This window comes from Odocoileus virginianus, unplaced genomic scaffold (genome assembly GCF_023699985.2).
Source record: "Odocoileus virginianus isolate 20LAN1187 ecotype Illinois unplaced genomic scaffold, Ovbor_1.2 Unplaced_Scaffold_29, whole genome shotgun sequence".
NCBI lineage: Eukaryota > Metazoa > Chordata > Mammalia > Artiodactyla > Cervidae > Odocoileus > Odocoileus virginianus.
The window spans coordinates 157,411-175,614 of record NW_027224291.1 but is presented as its reverse complement, the minus strand read 5'-3'; the positions used below and the strand labels follow the sequence as shown (position 1 = coordinate 175,614).

The 18,204-nt window shown below is 44.8% G+C and overlaps 6 protein-coding genes and 1 pseudogene across 6 annotated transcripts; 2 read left to right on the top strand and 5 right to left on the bottom strand.

Moving 5' to 3' along the window:
• Window positions 1-1,553: 1,553 nt before the first annotated feature.
• LOC110143303 (histone H2A type 1-D) lies at window positions 1,554-2,135 on the bottom strand. The gene has a single exon (XM_020902943.2). The coding sequence runs from the start codon at window positions 1,981-1,983 to the stop codon at window positions 1,591-1,593; it is 393 nt and encodes a 130-aa protein (XP_020758602.1). The 5' UTR covers window positions 1,984-2,135; the 3' UTR covers window positions 1,554-1,590.
• A 59-nt stretch (window positions 2,136-2,194) lies between these two features.
• LOC110143302 (histone H2B type 1-N) lies at window positions 2,195-8,605 on the top strand. The gene is made up of 2 exons (XM_070463116.1): window positions 2,195-2,702; window positions 5,518-8,605. The coding sequence occupies exon 1, from the start codon at window positions 2,299-2,301 to the stop codon at window positions 2,677-2,679; it is 381 nt and encodes a 126-aa protein (XP_070319217.1). The 5' UTR covers window positions 2,195-2,298; the 3' UTR covers window positions 2,680-2,702; window positions 5,518-8,605.
• A 2,578-nt stretch (window positions 8,606-11,183) lies between these two features.
• LOC139033662 (histone H2B type 1-C/E/F/G/I) lies at window positions 11,184-11,580 on the bottom strand. The gene has a single exon (XM_070463110.1). The coding sequence runs from the start codon at window positions 11,568-11,570 to the stop codon at window positions 11,190-11,192; it is 381 nt and encodes a 126-aa protein (XP_070319211.1). The 5' UTR covers window positions 11,571-11,580; the 3' UTR covers window positions 11,184-11,189.
• A 275-nt stretch (window positions 11,581-11,855) lies between these two features.
• LOC139033670 (histone H2A type 1) lies at window positions 11,856-13,646 on the top strand. The gene has a single exon (XM_070463119.1). It carries the CDS (start codon window positions 11,873-11,875, stop codon window positions 12,263-12,265), a length of 393 nt encoding a protein of 130 aa, XP_070319220.1. The 5' UTR covers window positions 11,856-11,872; the 3' UTR covers window positions 12,266-13,646.
• H1-5 (H1.5 linker histone, cluster member) lies at window positions 12,641-13,376 on the bottom strand. The gene has a single exon (XM_020902937.2). The coding sequence runs from the start codon at window positions 13,374-13,376 to the stop codon at window positions 12,696-12,698; it is 681 nt and encodes a 226-aa protein (XP_020758596.2). The 3' UTR covers window positions 12,641-12,695.
• A 1,995-nt stretch (window positions 13,647-15,641) lies between the features above and the next one.
• On the bottom strand, window positions 15,642-16,124 carry LOC139033665 (histone H3.1-like; annotated as a pseudogene).
• Window positions 16,125-17,387: 1,263 nt separating this feature from the next.
• Window positions 17,388-17,782, bottom strand: LOC110123632 (histone H4). The gene has a single exon (XM_020871723.2). It carries the CDS (start codon window positions 17,747-17,749, stop codon window positions 17,438-17,440), a length of 312 nt encoding a protein of 103 aa, XP_020727382.1. The 5' UTR covers window positions 17,750-17,782; the 3' UTR covers window positions 17,388-17,437.
• Window positions 17,783-18,204: the final 422 nt, after the last annotated feature.

Here is an 18,204-nt window from a genome sequence, read left to right as displayed (position 1 = left end):
CCATAGAATTCTCCAGACCAGAATACTGGAGTGGGTAGCTGTTCCCATCTCCAGAGGATCTTCCCAACCCAGGGATCAGACTCTTCCTAACACAGGGATGGAAGTCAGGTCTCCCACATAGTAGGTGGATTCTTTATCGGCTGTGCCACAAGGGAAGCCAAATTTTAAATCTCAGTTAATATGTGTAATTATAAGTAATGACATAGCACGCTTGAATATTTTATTTAAAGCACAATTTATATTCATTTATCAAGTATTCGATTATAGGTTCATTGATTACCATTAATAATAAAGGCATTATTTTAACACTGTGATGGTCCTTGCTGTGCGGAACAGAAATGATGCAATGAAGGAAATGTTACTTCTTGCATGATCAACATCAATAACAATAACCACAGCATAATTTATTTTTAAAACTTGAAGATCTCATAGGCCTTCCTTGGAGCTGTTTCATTTATTCTTGAGAGTTCTAGTTCTGAGATATAGATGTTTAAAATTTACAGACTCAAATAATGCACACGGCTTTTTAAGAGGAAAAAACTGAATAATTAGATTCACTGAAATCAGGATTCAATTCTTCCAACATCAAATAAATTTAAAAGAAAAAGGAAAACCTCCGGATTGTGATTGTTGTGGTCACTGTTATTACAAAGAATATTATTTACATGTGATTGCAATGAGATTTAAATATAGGAAATAAAAATATTTCAGGAGACAGAAAACTTATTTCAGTGTAATTGAAGGCCCTCTTAGTGGGTTTCCCTGGTGGTTCAGATGGTGAAGCATCTGCCCGCAATGCGGGAAACTCCGGTTCGATCCCTGGGTTGGGAAGATCTCCTGGAGAAGGAAATGGCAACCCACTCCAGCATTCTTGCCTGGAAAATCCCAAGGACAGAAGAGCCTGGTAGGCTACAGTTCATGGGGTCGCAAAGAGTTGGACACGACTGAGCGACTTCACTTTAGTTAGTATGACTTGATCTGAGAGCAGGGTGAGTGATGATAGTGAACAAAAATCCTTGACAGCATTAGGATTCTAAGAACCTGGTTTGCTGATTTATCTTATAAATGTGATTTCCAATGTCTACCTTGTCTATCTGTTAAGGCACATCCTCTTCCTACTGAGTGAATAATTCACGTCTTTTACTTCACTAGCATTGATGTAAACAGCCCACTATAAGGTGTATTCTTTGTCTGAAGCTACTTGAAACAAGTAATTTACCTTGCTGAGTTACTATTCTATTCTCATTTAGGAAGGTGAGTGGTGCGCCCTAAGGTTCAATTTAACTAGGAGGGGAGCTAGGCCCGTCATGTGGTCTAAGGTTTTGTCACAGATAGCCATTTTACCCTGTAAAGGAATCACAGAAAGACGTTAATTTTGCCCTCATAGGTTTAACCTAAAACTTGAAAGCAAACGTTTGACTTTTTAGAAGACAATTTTAAGTGACTTAGCGAACTTTGTTACAGGATTGCTTAGCAACACCTTGCTATCCGAAACAATGGGATTTTGAAAGTACAGGTCTTTCCTGATAAAGTGGGTGGCTCTGAAAAGAGCCTTTTGGTTTGGACAGGTTTGAGTTCTAAGCCAGGCTTCTACTTGCCCTTGGCCTTGTGGTGGCTCTCGGTCTTCTTAGGGAGCAGCACGGCCTGGATGTTGGGCAGGACGCCGCCCTGAGCGATGGTGACTTTGCCCAGCAGCTTGTTGAGCTCCTCGTCGTTGCGGATGGCCAGCTGCAGGTGGCGCGGGATGATGCGGGTCTTCTTGTTGTCCCGGGCCGCGTTGCCCGCCAGCTCCAGGATCTCGGCCGTCAGGTACTCCAGCACCGCCGCCAGATACACCGGGGCCCCGGCCCCGACCCGCTCGGAGTAGTTCCCCTTGCGGAGCAGCCGGTGCACTCGGCCCACGGGGAACTGGAGCCCGGCCCGTGAGGAGCGGGTCTTGGCCTTTGCACGAGCCTTGCCTCCTTGCTTGCCACGACCAGACATGACGAAGGTATAATCTCACAAATGCGGAATATGAGTGCAGAAAACCAGACCTAGCCTACTTATAGTCTTTAATGGGCGCGAAAATGACGGTGGACCATTGGCTAAAGCTGCAGTTTCACCTAACCCAATGAAACCATGAGTTTGAAATACGCTTATTTTAATTGGACAAAACTATTATGTGACGCTTCCAGCATTCACCACCAATCAGACGCCTGGCATTACTCACTTCCTCCTTTAAGAAGCTGTGAAGGAAGCGGGTTCTTACAGCTTCTTCCTTCTGTGGTTTTTGGGCTGTTTGGCAGTAAACTCCCGGCCATGCCTGAACCCTCTAAATCCGCTCCGGCCCCGAAGAAGGGCTCCAAGAAGGCGGTGACCAAGGCGCAGAAGAAGGACGGCAAGAAGCGCAAGCGCAGCCGCAAGGAGAGCTACTCCGTGTACGTGTACAAGGTGCTGAAGCAGGTCCACCCGGACACCGGCATCTCGTCCAAGGCCATGGGCATCATGAATTCATTCGTGAACGACATCTTCGAGCGCATCGCGGGCGAGGCGTCGCGCCTGGCGCATTACAACAAGCGCTCGACCATCACATCCAGGGAGATCCAGACGGCCGTGCGCCTGCTGCTGCCCGGGGAGCTGGCCAAGCACGCCGTGTCCGAGGGCACCAAGGCGGTCACCAAGTACACCAGCTCCAAGTGAGCCGGCCCGCCACGGAGTGATCGGTAAGCCTTGGCCCCAAAGGCTCTTTTCAGAGCCACTCAATCTTCTAAAGAGAACTGGCACTCACTTTATACAGTAGGTGTTTCTTAATATGCTGCAAAGTAATAAGTTCTAGTTTTTTGTTTTCCCTTAAACAAGAGAAATTTATTTGTCACAGTTCTGGAAGCCAGAGGCCCAAGACTGCTGTTAACAGGGATGGTTTCTTCATAGGCTTCTCTTTGGCTTCCAGGTGGCCATCTTTTCTGTCTTCACTAGGTATTCTTTCTGTCACATTTCCTTTGATCTTGTTAGAAATTGCTTCCTCTGTAATGTAGGTGGTGCTGCAGCAACGCTGGAGACGTTTTTGTGTTTCTGTCGAGAAGAGTCAGGTTCATTATCAGACAAATGTAGTAAAGAAAGCAAAATACCGTTTGTCCCAAAGTAAAATCAGCTCTCCTTTACGTTTGAAGTTGGCAAAAGGTTTCGTTGACCATGGCTTGTCCTCTGCATCCTTAATTTTAACGTCTGTGTGCCTGAGTAATGAGTTCCTTGGAACACAGTAAGAAAGTTACAAATCGTATTATTCACTTGTGTTTTCTTTGGGGAGCGCTGCTGGCTTTTTTCCCCCTTTCCCTGAGTTTAAATGTGCCAAGTATTAAGTTAAAAGGGCAGAAGCAAAACAAACGGAAATGAGAATCTAATTTAAGTTAACGCGGGTGCCACGTTTTGTCGATAGCCAATCCAGACGCTGCGCGCGCAGTTTGAAATTTACTAACGGTGTCGCCTGTGACTCCATCCTAACGGAGAGTTCTGGGCCAAGCGGCTTTATGGGAAGAACTCTGCCATTTTCTCCAAACCCTGGTTTCTTTCTTTTTTTCCAGCATGTCTCTGGGATTTACTTTTGCTGTATTAATTGGGATACATTTTTTTTTAATAGAGAAGGACTGTTCCCCTATAGTCAATTCAGGAAGATAAAATTCCATCTCTTCATTTTAGGCCCTTAGGAATGGCATGTTTAAAATTATTTTGGTCTTTACCTGGAATCAAGGTGGCAATGCTTCCCCCCCAAAAGTATGTTATTCTATCAAGTGACCACTTGATACAAAAATTAACATTTGTTCATATTGCGTATGAAAATGTATAGGTGACCTAACATTTAATTTGCCATATGCCAAGACATAAATGAGTAGCCATGAAAAGTTTAAAGTCTTACTATGTGGAAAACTACTCAATCTTTGCTTAAGACCTCACATTCAGAATTAATAGGTATAGCCTACATCTTTGGAAACTATTTTTTTAACACTAGGTGATTTATAATTTCAACTTTCTGACTTTATATTAGGCATACTAAAAAGAATAATTTTAATGTAGGTTATATTAAAACAGACAAAATATTTCCCAGAGGATTTCCTCATGTGCTTAGAATGAAGAAAAATATACATTAATTAAAGATCTTTTTTTTAAATATGTTTTAATTCTTTAAAAATGACTTTATATCCTGTCTGCTTTAATTGTGAAAATAATGCAGAATATAAATTTGAGAGTATAGGCATGGCCCGTTCATGCATAAATTGACAATGTTCACTATAAAGGTACACCTTAATACTAGGAATATGTATATGTGATGTGAATCTGGAGTTACATCTAACATATAGGTCAAAGATATCAGTGTCTTTTACTAGTTAGTTCTTGTGGAACAGTGTTTTGAGAATGTGAGGTGACGTTGAATGGCAGAGAAGAATAGCAGAGAAGAGTGAAGTTATCGGCTCAAGAAGACTCTGATTTGAAAAAATTTTATTTTGGGAAAATATTAAGAACTCTCAGTGAAAAGAGTAACAGGCCCTTAGCCTTTGAAAATACATTTTTTTAACTTTTTTAAAGTTTGTTATTGCAGTGTTCTAAGTTCTCTAAGGCAGCCAGGCATCACACAAAGCAGTCTAACATAAATCTTGGTCTGGAGATTTCCACCTCTATTCAGGAATCTAAAGTCCTTGAAGAGGAACTAATTACAAGTTTTGAGACAAAGGAAATCCTGATGGGTGTAAAATATGTATGCTGACTCAACACAAAGATAGTCTCCCATGTCTGGAGGAAAAATAGAGTTAAGACGAGAGAGGCAAGAAAACCTGAAAGTAATGCTAACTTGAGATTTAAACGGAACAATTAATAGGCAACCACTGGAATAGTTTGGCATATAAAAAGCCATGAATCCATGATAATAAGCTATTGGAACAAATACTATGTAATGAACTGAATAAGAAATTTACATGGTGTGTCATCTTGTCCCAAATCTTTGTGCCCTATGTCATGGAGTTGAGTGTCTTCTTCCCCAGAAGGTGCCTGGCTTTGCATTCTTAAGGTTTTATTGTACTTATATTAGGGAAAACTTAACCTCTGTGATGCTATAGGATCATGTCTCAAAAAAGATCTTCCTGAGAATCTCACTGATGCTTTGTTCACTAAAATTTCATTTCAGGAGAGCAAATTGCATTTTAATGATTTCCATTCTTGGAAATCCATCCAAGCTCTAATTCCCAAGGCAGTCTTAAATTATCCTGTGTATCAGCTTCTACCTTAGCCATCCCCAACACTGTGCATGCGTGCTCCATCACTTCAGTCATGGAAATTGGATACATCTCAAAAAAGTGCATGCTGTATTTGAGTCAAATTTCTTGAATGTTAGGCATTTCATCTGGCTCTGTATTTTTGCAGAGTTCACACTGAAGAGCTTAACATTCAGACACCTTCACCTCACTATCAAGGACATTTTTATCAAAGCTATCACCTCTGTGATCACATTTTTTTCCCCAAAACTTTGACTTATGCCTTGTTTTCCAGAACCACATCCATCACTTCGCGATCCTGCTGAAGCCATCAGTGCAATTAAACTCATCAGAGTACTCAGAACAACGTCCACTGGATTCTTCACTTCTGTCATCCTGACAGTCCTCCGATACATTTTCATTGGATCCAAAATCTTGGTGGAGGAAAATCCCTGAACACTATCCTGACTTCTTAAGGTGGAATGCTTATCTCCATAGGCTACGTGAGACTGTAGCTGTTGCTTCCTTCAAACCTAGTGTTAAATTTTGGCAGTGGCCACACCGTGGAACATAGACTTCTAAAAGTCACAAACCATGACTTTGAATAGTTTTTCAGTTGTAATTTGATGGAGGTAAGAAATATAGAAGAATAGATGCCATTTATCTGTATCATGTGCTGCTGCTCTGTTTCAGACTTCAGTCCATCCTATGTAGGAAGGTGAAAGCTTGCAATAGTCCTTTAAGGCCACTCTCATTCCATATCTGTTTTCTAGATGAACAAACTAATGCACAGAGAAGGGGAATATTTTGTCTAAATAGCTAGAGGATCAATGACAGTCAGTTTTTAAGCCTCATGGTAGTGGCCATCACTGTAAAAGGGATGTATTTTGTGGTCTTTTGTTATCATTAAATTCTCTCAAAACAAATAAACAAATGGAGATGGGCCACCATTTGTATTTGTTTTAATAGTGAAAAAGTTGCCATTCTTTATTTGGGAGAAAAAAAAAAGTTTGTCCTTCTTGTTCCCAAGAACAGAAAAGAAAAAAAAGGACAGCTTATTATTTTTTTTTTGGCAAACACTGGTCCAGCTCTCTTTAGAGGGTCCTGTAGCCCTACTCCTATCATCATACAGTTAATAACTTTTGCCTTTCCTGTGGGAAACAGCATGTATAGCAAAGTCTGCCTGTTGATTATAAAACTGAAATAAAAAATAAAAAAACCTGAAACCTGTTTCTAACTTTTCCAAAAGACAGTGTTTGAAAATTACAACTTAAATTCACATAGTGCTTGCACACAGACTGTATTTCATCTGTTGGAAATGTGTGCCAATTTGCTGTTACATCATGCTACCAAGGAGCAGAGAAACCTGCCCACAGAAACTGCTGTGAAAGACATGGAATTATACTTGTATCTCTTATCTGACCATCACTTCTGTCTTGAAAGCGGTAGCGGTAATGAAATTGACAAGAGGTCCCTCCCTGAAGCAGCAGCCCAGCTGGGAAGACCCTTTATATTCATTTTCCCAGAGGGTCAGCAATTCAGATTTCTCCAAGTGAAAGGCTTAAACTTTCACTGTGGATGAGACCTGAATGCTGTTTAATTATTTGCAATGGATGCTATGTATCTACATAATTATTTAAACATTAACCCATCCTTATTCTTAGCTTCTTTTGTTCTCATTCTAAAGGACCAAAACTAGGCCTAGTCCAGGGAAGGAAGTCATAAGGTCCTGATTTCTATGGGCTGTTCTACTTAAAGGAAGGCAGTTTTAATGGGGAAAAATCTTATCTTTCCCCCTATCATAATGTAACCATATTTAGGGATAGAGTCTTTAATTAGGTAATTAAATTAAAATGAGGTCATTGGAGAGTGATTGGGTCCTGATCCAATATGACCAGTGTTCTCTTAAAAGAGGAAATTTGGACACAGACACAGAGGGAACATATGTGAAGACAGAGGGGGAAAACATGGCCATCTGTGCTAAGGAGAGGGCCTAGAACCTATCCTTCCCTCATGGCTCTCAGAAGGAAGTAACCCTTTTGGCACTTTGATCTCAGACTTCTAGATTCAAGAAGAGTGAAAAAACAATTTTCTGTTTTTTTATCCACCCAGACACCCAGACAGGAGTACCTTGTTAATGCCAGTGGTGAAAGTGAAGTTGCTCAGTCCTGTCCGATTCTGCGACCCCTTGGACTGCAGCTTACCAGGCTCCTCCGTCCAGGGGATTTTCCAGGCAAGCATACTGGAGTGGGTTGCCATTTCCTTCTCCAGGGGATCTTCCCTACCCAGGGATTGAACCCGGGTCTTCCGCATTGTAGGCAGACACTTTAATGTCTAAGTCCCCAGGAAATCTGCCGGTAACAGTAACATATCAGCCAGTAACACAAATATAATGTTACAATCCCTATCCTCTGTCTCTTTACCTGTAGACCAAAGATACTATTAGCACTTACCTCCTTATGTTGAAAAGTTAATGCACAGTATCTAAAGATAATATGCACTTGATACATGGCAGCCAATAACTAACGTGACTTTTTCCCCCATATGCCAAAAGCAAGATGTAAATGCCATATAATTTACTCCTTGAAGGCAGATCGTTGAGTAAAGAGCCATAACATAAACTCTGACATTCAGCAACCCCCTAAATGACAAAATATTAGAGCAAATGAAATAAAAAAAAACTTACAGATGTATAAGGAGATAAAGCAAATGAAATATATGAGAATAAAATACTTAAGATGGGAAAACTGAATAGAGAACCAAAGTAGGTCATTCTGATATGCTGAACTAATAAGAGTATACCTGAAAGCAACCTAAACAGGTAGAAGTAGAAACCCCAGGCAGAACTAGCATAGGCTCCGGAAAACCATTTGAGACTGAAGTTATGCCAATACTTGCTAGCTGGGTATGTTGGATTTTACTGTAGTGAACCCATATGTATGATCAAGCCACACAAAATGGCTGTTCTCTTGCTCTCTGTACATTCCCTGCTTGAAAAGCCCCTGCTTTACATTATCCCACTCATAGGATAGGACTGACCTTTTTTCTTAATCATAGAGATTAAACTTCTTAAGTGCCTGCCCCCTGTTTCAACCAGTAATTGTTATATTCTTAGAACAGAACACCTCTAGCATACTGGGTTAATAGAGAGAACCCTCGATGGTTGTTAACCAAAGGAATTGTGAAGGAGGTCATCTGTTGGTTTTCCTGGTAGTTGAGAGCCCACATGACATCCATTCCCACTGTAACAGGTACACCTTGCCACCCTACCCCCATGAAGACTGCTGCCTTGTCCTGTCTGCTGTTGGTACACAGTGGGGAGTCATTCTAGAACTCTGCTTCAGACCTGTAAGATACCCTAGCCAATAAACTATTGATGTCTCTGTTGCTGTCTCCAGACATTTTCTTTGGTCTCAAGGTTGGGGGATTGCAGGACTACAGAGTACAGCCTAACATCGTGATTCTCCTGTAAAATGGAGATAATAATGCAGCCCCAGTTTTCTTAGGACCTTATGAGATGATATACACTGCTTCCAAGTGTGTTCTTGGAAGCTGGATGAGGTCTGCAAATGTTACTATGCAAAAGACATTACATAGATTTTTTCTCTTTCAACAAAATAACTAATTATTTAATTGGAGAAATAAAAAGTATAATAAATATTTCACCACAGAGTGATCTTCTCTGGGTCATACAGTTAAATAGTACATTAGTTAACTAGTATTTTTTTTCACAGCTGTACTAAATACCATTGGGAGCATGGAAATTTATTGCTAAGTAGTATGTGGATTCTGGTATTTAAAATGTTGAAACAGAGAGTGAACATTGTGTTTTCTACTCTCTTTAAGTCTTTCTGATTAAGTAACGGGAAGTGTTAATTTGGTGCTGGTAGGTCTTCAAGGCCTAATACATATTAATCCTTGCTCACTTCCCTGATCTTTCAATGTAATAACAAAGAACAATTTTCAGGCTCAGAGTGCATGCTCTTGTTCAATCACAGCTGACTCTTTGCAACCCCGTGAACTGCAGGCTGCCTGGTTCCTCTGTCCATGCAATTTTCCAGGCAAGAATAATGGAGTGAGTTGCCATTTCCTCCAGGAGATCTTCCCGACCCCGGGATCCAGCCTCGAGTCTGAATTCTTATCACTGCACTACCTGGGAAGCCAAACTAGTAGGCAGTAAATAGCATATAACTGAAGTTGAATAACATATATGGGCTTCCCTGGAGGCTAAGTGGAATTGGCCTGTGTTGCACAAAATGCTGGTCCAATCCCTAAGGGTCAGGAAGATCCCCCTAAGAAGGAAATAGCAACCCACTCGTGTTCTTGCCTGGAAAATCCTATGGACAGAGAATCCTGGCGGCTTACAGTTCATTTGGTCACAAAAGAGTGGGAAATAACAGCGAATGGGAAACAACTTAGCGACTAAAGGACCACCACTGGGAGACTGAACCATCCTCTGGGAGAAACACTGGAAACAGTGGCTGACTTTATTTTGGGGGGCTCCAAAATCACCGCAGATGGTGATTGCAACCATGAGACTGAAAGATGTTTACTGCTTGGAAGGAAAGATACGACCAACCTAGACAGCATATTAAAAAGCTGAGACATTACTCTGTCCTCAAAGGTCCGTCTAGTCAAGGCTATGGTTTTTCCAGTAGTCATGCATGGATGTGAGAGTTGGACTATAAAGAAAGCTGAGTGCCAAAGAATTGACGCTTTTCAACTGTGGTGTTGGAGAAGACTGTGAGAGTCCCTTGGACTGGAAGGAGATCCAACCAGTCCATCCTAAAGCAGATCAGTCCTGGGTGGTCACTGGAAGGACTGATGCTGAAGCTGAAACTCCAGTACTTTGGCCACCTAATGCGAAGAGCTGACTCATTTAAAAAGATCCTGATGGTGGGAAAGATTGAGGGCAGGAGGAGAAGGGGACTACAGAGGATGAGATGGTTGGATGGCATCACCAACTCAATGGATATGGGTTTGGTTAGACTCTGGCAGTTGGTGATGGACAGGAAGGTCTGGCGTGCTGTGGTTCATGGGGTCACAGAGTCGGACAAGACTGAGCAACTGAACTGAACTGGGAGAGAAAATGCCATCCTACTACTCTCCTTCAGGTCTCAAAGATTGCCTTTTCATTTAGGATTTCTCCCTTATTACAAGGGGGAGAAAAGGTAAAGAAATGAGTGAAATGAACTGTGGAGCTGACTCAGAAAGAAACTGATATGTTCTAGATTTTTCCCTTATAGAATCTGACCATGTAGAAAAGTGAACAGAAGTGCCATTACCAAAAGAGGTGAAACATTTAAACTTAAGAACATGCAGCATCATCAAACTACATGAAAAATCTAAAGGTAGGACATACCTACTTCTATGCGTGCTCAGTCAATAAGTCGTGTCCAACTCTTTGCGACCCCCATGGATTGTAGGCCGCCAGGCTCCTCTGTCCATAGCATTCTCCAAGCAACAATACTGGAGTGGAGTGCCATGCCCTTCTCCAGGGGATCCTTCCGACCAAGGGATCGATCCCTGCGGCTCCTGCATTGCAGGTAGATTCTCTGCTGCTGAGCCACTGGGGAAACCCAATACTGCTTTTATCTACTTCTAAAGGTAGAAGGCAATGGCACCCCACTCCAGTACTCTTGCCTGGAAAATCCCATAGACGGAGGAGCCTGGTAGGCTGCAGTCCATGGGGTCGCTAAGAGTCGGACACAACTGAGCGATTTCCCTTTCACGCACTGGAAAAGGAAATGGCAACCCACTCCGGTGTTCTTGCCTGTTGAATCCCAGGGACGGAGGAGCCTGGTGGGCTTCTGTCTATGGGGTCGCAGAGTCGGACACGACTGACGCGACTTAGCAGCAGCAGCAGCAGCAAAGTTAGATAAACTAAGTGCCAGTTCTCTTTGGAAACCGTGGATGGCTCTGAAAAGAGCCTTTTAAGTGTTGGAGCCTGACCAAGCAGCCAGTGGCTCACTTGGAGCTGGTGTACTTGGTGACGGCCTTGGTGCCCTCGGACACCGCGTGTTTGGCCAGCTCCCCGGGCAGCAGCAGGCGCACGGCCGTCTGGATCTCCCTGGATGTGATGGTCGAGCGCTTGTTGTAATGCGCCAGGCGCGACGCCTCGCCCGCGATGCGCTCGAAGATGTCGTTGACGAAGGAATTCATGATGCCCATGGCCTTGGATGAGATGCCGGTGTCCGGGTGGACCTGCTTCAGCACCTTGTACACGTACACGGAGTAGCTCTCCTTGCGGCTGCGCTTGCGCTTCTTGCCGTCCTTCTTCTGCGCCTTGGTCACCGCCTTCTTGGAGCCCTTCTTCGGGGCCGGTGCGGACTTGGCTGGCTCAGGCATGACTGAGGAATTACAAGATCGCAGAGAGAAATAGAGGGATCTCCCAGCGCGTCCATTTTATAATTCAATATGCAAATTAGATTTTGCAACGTTCTGTGTCTGATTGGCGAATACTCGTAGTGACATCACTTTCAATTTTGTCCAATGAAAACGCTCACTTAAAGGACCTACAATTTATTCTGCAACTTTAACTGCAACTTTACCCAATGGAATAGCTTCTTTTTCGCGCCCAACTGCAGCTATAAAATTTGCAGTTTTCTTTCACTTTAGCCTCTTCTGCTGAAGTCTTGAAGGGTTGTAGTATGTCTGGACGTGGTAAGCAGGGTGGCAAAGCTCGCGCCAAAGCCAAGACCCGCTCCTCGCGGGCCGGGCTCCAGTTCCCCGTGGGCCGAGTGCACCGGCTGCTCCGCAAAGGCAACTACGCTGAGCGGGTCGGGGCCGGGGCCCCAGTGTATCTGGCGGCGGTGCTGGAGTACCTAACGGCCGAGATCCTGGAGCTGGCGGGCAACGCGGCCCGGGACAACAAGAAGACGCGCATCATCCCGCGCCACCTGCAGCTGGCCATCCGCAACGACGAGGAGCTCAACAAGCTGCTGGGCAAAGTCACCATCGCTCAGGGCGGTGTCCTGCCCAACATCCAGGCGGTGCTGCTGCCCAAGAAGACCGAGAGCCACCACAAGGCCAAGGGCAAGTAAGGCATCAAGAGCCACGCCTTCCAAACCAAAGGCTCTTTTAAGAGCCACCTACTTTTTCTGCTGAGGAGCTGGGACTGTAGTCTTCATTTAACTTGTGTCTCTAGCAGTGCTCTGTCAGTGCTGCTGCTGGGCAATCACTAGGTTTCCCCAGGGAAGAACACTGTACTGGGTTGCCATTTCTTTCTTAGGCACCGTCGTGTCCGACTCTTAGTAACCTCCCCATGGACTGCAGCCACCAGGCTGTCAGTGCTAGTTTGCTGCTAAAAAGAGAGCCCTATGGACTACTGGGTCGAAGAAAATTGGGAAAAAATATTTACGGGAAAGAATGCTTTCTTGGCTACAGACCAGATCACAGTGCACAGCTGTTTCCAGAGATCTCTGGGTGGCTCTGAAAAGAGCCTTTGGGGTTTGCTTCTCAAGCGCCAACTTCCTACTTCTTCTTAGGAGCCGCCTTCTTCGCCTTTGCAGCTTTGGGTTTTGCTGCCTTAGGCTTGGAGGTTTTAGGTTTCGCCGCCTTTGGCTTCACTGCCTTGGGCTTCGCGGGGCTCTTAGCAGCCTTCTTTGGCTTTGCCGCAGTTTTGGCCTTCTTGGGGCTCTTGGCCACTTTTTTGACGCCAGAGGCAGCGGGCTTTTTCGCCTTTTTAGGCGTCTTCTTAACGGCTTTCTTCGCTCCCGCAGCCTTCTTGGGCTTCTTAGGAGTTGCCCCTGCGGGTTTCTTGGCTTTAGCAGCCCCCGCCTTCTTCGTCTTGGGCTTGGCTTCCCCGGTGGCCGCCTTCTTGTTGAGCTTGAAAGAGCCGGAAGCCCCGGTGCCCTTGGTCTGCACCAGGGTGCCCTTGCTCACCAGGCTCTTGAGACCCAGCTTGATGCGGCTGTTGTTCTTCTCCACATCGTAGCCGGCGGCCGCCAGTGCCTTCTTGAGCGCAGCCAAAGAAAGGCCATTGCGCTCTTTGGAGGCAGCGACAGCCTTAGTGATCAGCTCGGAAACTGGGGGCCCAGTAGCCTTGCGCTTCGCCGCCCCACCGCTCGCGGCCTTCTTGGTTGCTTTCTTCTTGGCAGGAGATTTTTCCACCGGCGCCGGGACGGCCGTCTCAGCAGGAGCGGTTTCCGACATGGCGAAAGGAGAACCTGCTAGAAGCAGAGAAACTCAAATTCCAAAGAGCAAGTTTTGCAATGCCGTCTTGCGCCGGCCCGGGCTTATATAAGTCGGTGCTGCCCTGTGATTGGTGGAGCGTCCGATCCACCACCCTCAGGCAGCCGCCTGCCGTGGTTGCACTCCCAAACTTGTGTTTGTTAGTCCCCAAAATTTGATTAAATGTTAAAAACAGTGGTACAGAATTTGACTCTTTGAAGCTTCAAAGAAGGAAAACAGCCTCCAAGTTCACTTACTTGTTTGTGTTTTTATGAATCACGCGCAGTTAATGAAAGATATTTTTAAAAATCCCTTCAGCTTTTCCTATAGATCCACCGGACCTAAGGCATCGAGCTACATAGTTGCATATTGCAATAAAGTTTTAGTAAATATCAAGAGAATGTTTTTTAAAAGGCTTTGTCGCCAAGTTCGGCCTTCTATTTTTGCAAGAGGAAAGACACTAGATTCCTTGGTTTTGCTTAAACTTTGCTTCGAACTGCAGCAAGTAACACAGGTGCAGGTCGGCCAGTTGCCTACAGCCACAAATTAAGCATATAGATTTTACTTTAAAAACCGGTTTTGCCTTCCAAGGAGTTTCCAGGAGCCAATATCTTTAGAGAATGGGATTTCGCGGCTCGGACTAGTTCTGTGGTCAAAGTGACTTCTTCCATGAGCAATAGTAATTGCTTTGGCTTCAGAATCCAATGACCTATCTTCAAACAGATTTAGTATGTTTTTGAATGAGATGCCTTTTCCCTTTAATTTATAAGCAAATCCATTAAAATAATAAGAAATTTTTTTAACCCAGAGATGAATTTTAGAAAAACACCTGAAATGTGTTAAAAATTATTCAGGGGCTTCCAGCAACACTGGAAATGCTGTTTAGATGGCATGGGTCTCTTTCCGTCTTTCAGAAGCTGTTTTCCTCTTTTAGAGCTTCAGCACTTTCCACCGCTCTCCCTCAAACTCCATCTCCACCAACATTTAACAAATTGAATGGTCAGGAACACCGTCTTTTGTAGGACCTCAGTGTTGATATTTCTGCATATTTAATGGAGATAGACTTGCATCTTTCAGTAAAATAATTGGCCTCTGACTATAAGTGTGGATTGGATAGTAAGGGAGTAAGTGGAGGTTATAGAATTTTAAGAGAACTCAGGAAAACGTTAACATCCAAGGGACCTGAGGCAGTGACTGTGAGGTGAAATGGAGGGTGATGTTTGTTATTTATTGAGAGGGGGATGCTTGGAGAGGATTTTGTCCATGGATGCAATGATGATTAGGGTCTCTTATGCATTCCACAGTCAGTTCTTTCTTATGAAAACCTGTAGGCTGACACACTTCATGTCTTCAGGGGTTCCTGGAGTTGAAACTACAGCCTACTGTGGCCAAATCTAGACAGGGCTTAGTTTTGTATGGCCAAGGTAAGAGTTTTTCTATTTTTAAGAATATTTTTAAGATGTGTCAGAGACTATATGTTACCTGCAAAACCTAAAATATTTACTTTATGGCTTTCACGGTCTTGAATTCCTCCTCAGATAGTTCATGTTATTCCTACAGGTCTGCCTTTTTCAGAATTATGCAAACCCAGATCTAAAGAAAAGGAGGTCTTAAGAAAATGTTCCAATCAAGCATTTCCCATTGTTTCAATCAGAAAACTTTCAGAAAACTTGGGAAGGTTGGGGGGCCGGAGTGTCTGCTTTACAGAAGAGAGGCATAGTGGAGCTAACATTCACTGAGCATTTAGTGCCAGGAACTAGTCTTAGTATGGTCTACGAACTAATTCATTTGCCACATTTTACAACTGTTCTAGGTGATTCCCAAAGAGAAGCTGAGTAATTGGGCAATTGGCTGCTGTGAAGCTTGAACCTCGACCACTATTTCTTCCTGCAACAGCGAGACAGGAGAGACATTATCTGGAGTCAAGTTGTATGATACTGCTTGGCAAAAGGTGGGGGGGAAGGCGCTGCATTTGTCATTATAGAACTATCTGTAGAAAGCACCAGTTAACAAGGAATGGGCCACTTCAGTCACTTCCTTTAGCCAAGGATTAAATATCACTTTAAAAAATGCTTCCCCTAGAAATAGTTCAATAAACTGATTAGGAGCCCAGGATACAGTCATTTATGCATAGTATTGACGTGGCACAGTATCGTGTCCACAATACGTTTCACTTAAAATTCAAGGCGTTTTTCATTTGTTGGTAACATGTATACTCGACAATGAACAGCTCCTTTATGCTGACAGTTGAGGGGCTCTTAAAAGAGCCTTTGGGGGTAGGTATGTGTTAGTTGGAGGGGCCATAAAATTTATGCTCTCTCCCCGCGGATGCGGCGGGCAAGCTGGATGTCCTTGGGCATGATGTGACGCGCTTGGCGTGGATGGCACACAGGTTAGTGTCCTCGAAGAGCCCCACCAGGTAGGCCTCGCACGCCTCCTGCAGCGCCATCACGGCCGAGCTCTGGAAGCGCAGGTCGGTCTTGAAGTCCTGCGCGATCTCGCGCACCAGCCGCTGGAACGGCAGCTTGCGGATCAGCAGCTCGGTGGACTTCTGGTAGCGGCGGATCTCGCGCAGAGCCACCGTGCCGGGCCGGTAGCGGTGCGGCTTCTTCACGCCGCCGGTGGCCGGCGCGCTCTTGCGGGCCGCCTTAGTGGCCAGCTGCTTGCGCGGCGCCTTGCCGCCGGTGGACTTGCGAGCCGTCTGCTTAGTCCGCGCCATTGGTAAGTAGTGTCAACTACCTAACACTGATGGGAGCACTTGGTCGTCCCAAAATATATAGCGAACCTCGCGTTTTGATTGGACAATAGACTGCTGCCTCCCCGCCCTTCCACGCCCATTCTTTTTGGGTTTAGGACGTATTGTCCCGCCTCTACTTCGGACCCTAGGATTATGTGGTGAGGGAGGAAATATCTTGTTGGCTTTCAAAGAAAAAAAAAGCCTGCAGGATGTATCCAAATTCCTAAACTTATCTTCTAGAGCAGGGGTCCCCAACCCCCGGGATCTAATTGGTGATCTGAGGTGGAACTGATGAAATAAAAGTAAGGATAAAGTGTGCTAGTCTCTCAGGAGTGTCCGGATCTCTGGTCCCATGGACTAGGCTACCAACCTCCTCTGTCCATGGGATTTTCCAGGCAAGAATACTCAAGTGGTTTGCCGTTTCCTCCTCCAGAGAAATAAAGTGCACAGTAAATATTCGTCGCTCTTCGGTTACTCAGCCGTGTCCTACTCTTTGCGACCCCATGGGCTACAGCATGCCAGGCTTCGCTGTTCTTCACTGTCCTTTGGAGTTTGCTCAAACTCATGTCCGTTGTCAGTGATACCATCCAAACATCTCATCTTCCGTCGCTCCCTTCACCTCCTGCCTTCAATCTTTCTCAGCATCAGGATCTTTTCCGATGGGTGGGCTCTTCGCATCACGCGGCCAAATTATTGGAGTTTCTAAAGGAGCTTAAATCATCACGAAACCATCCCCCCACCCAAGCGCGTGGAACTGTCTTCCACAAAACCGGTCGCTGCCGCCGAAAAGGTTGGGGACAGCTGGCCTAGAGAATCTCCAAGCGTCTTGTGTTTTAGATATAGGATGTTATGATTGACAAGTTTGAATAACATGAAAGGAGTGTTAGGTGGAGGCAATGAAGTTAGTTTAAATCAACCCAGCCACCACGTTCTGTCCCAGAGCTCTGAAAGATTAAGAATCTAATAGCTTAGTAAAGCGAGGGTTGGTTACCTTTTCCCTTAAAACGACTTAATATTTTAGTTATTGCTAGCCTTACTGCTTGTGATGCTACTTTATCCTTGAAGTGAGAGCAGTCAACACAAGGTTATTGTGCCTGGCTTACAGGAACACAGGAAACCATGTCAAACTAAAATCCGCCACTGCTGGTAAAATACTAGAGAACTGAAAGTTGTGACCACTCAAATTATAAGTATAAGTTAATGCTCCCCACACAACCTAACGGCTTTAGCGCCTACAGCTCGTTTATTAGAGTTAGTGGGTGGCCCTAAAAAGGGCCTTTAAGAAAATGAACAGGCGAGTACAACTTTAACCGCCGAAGCCGTAAAGGGTACGTCCCTGGCGCTTAAGCGCGTAAACCACATCCATGGCGGTGACAGTTTTGCGCTTGGCGTGCTCCGTGTAGGTGACAGCGTCCCGGATCACGTTTTCCAGAAACACCTTCAGCACCCCGCGGGTCTCTTCATAGATGAGACCGGAAATACGCTTTACGCCACCACGACGAGCCAGACGACGAATAGCGGGTTTGGTAATACCCTGAATGTTGTCGCGCAGAACCTTGCGGTGGCGCTTAGCACCCCCTTTCCCGAGGCCCTTACCACCTTTACCACGACCAGACATATCTGCAAGTCGAGTCTCTATAGACAGTTACCGTGCCAAGGCGGTGTTTTATATAGTGATGTTTCGGACCTGATTGGGAACGACCAGGCTAGCCGTGACGCCCCTGGGCGTGTCCAGACCCGAAGCCCCGCCCACATTTTTCTGCAAAATGGAAAGAGAGGTGCTTAAAATACAGTCCAAAAAAGGGCCTAATAAAAATTCCTCCGTTTAGCTTCTACAAAACATTGTGTTGCCCTTGTCCACAGCTGGAAAACCATTCCTTTGTTTGGGGTAGGCCTTGCTGTCCCTTTCTCTTTTTTTGCTCTCTTAGGCAATCATGGTCCGAGCGAGTTGTGGCTTCCGGAATGAATGGATCATCTGGAGAGCAGTGAACTGTAGTCTTTTGGGGGTTTTTTTGAAACCTCGTGGCTTGAGAGTCTGACTATAAATAGCTTCAGGGTGGGCTTCCTCATCGT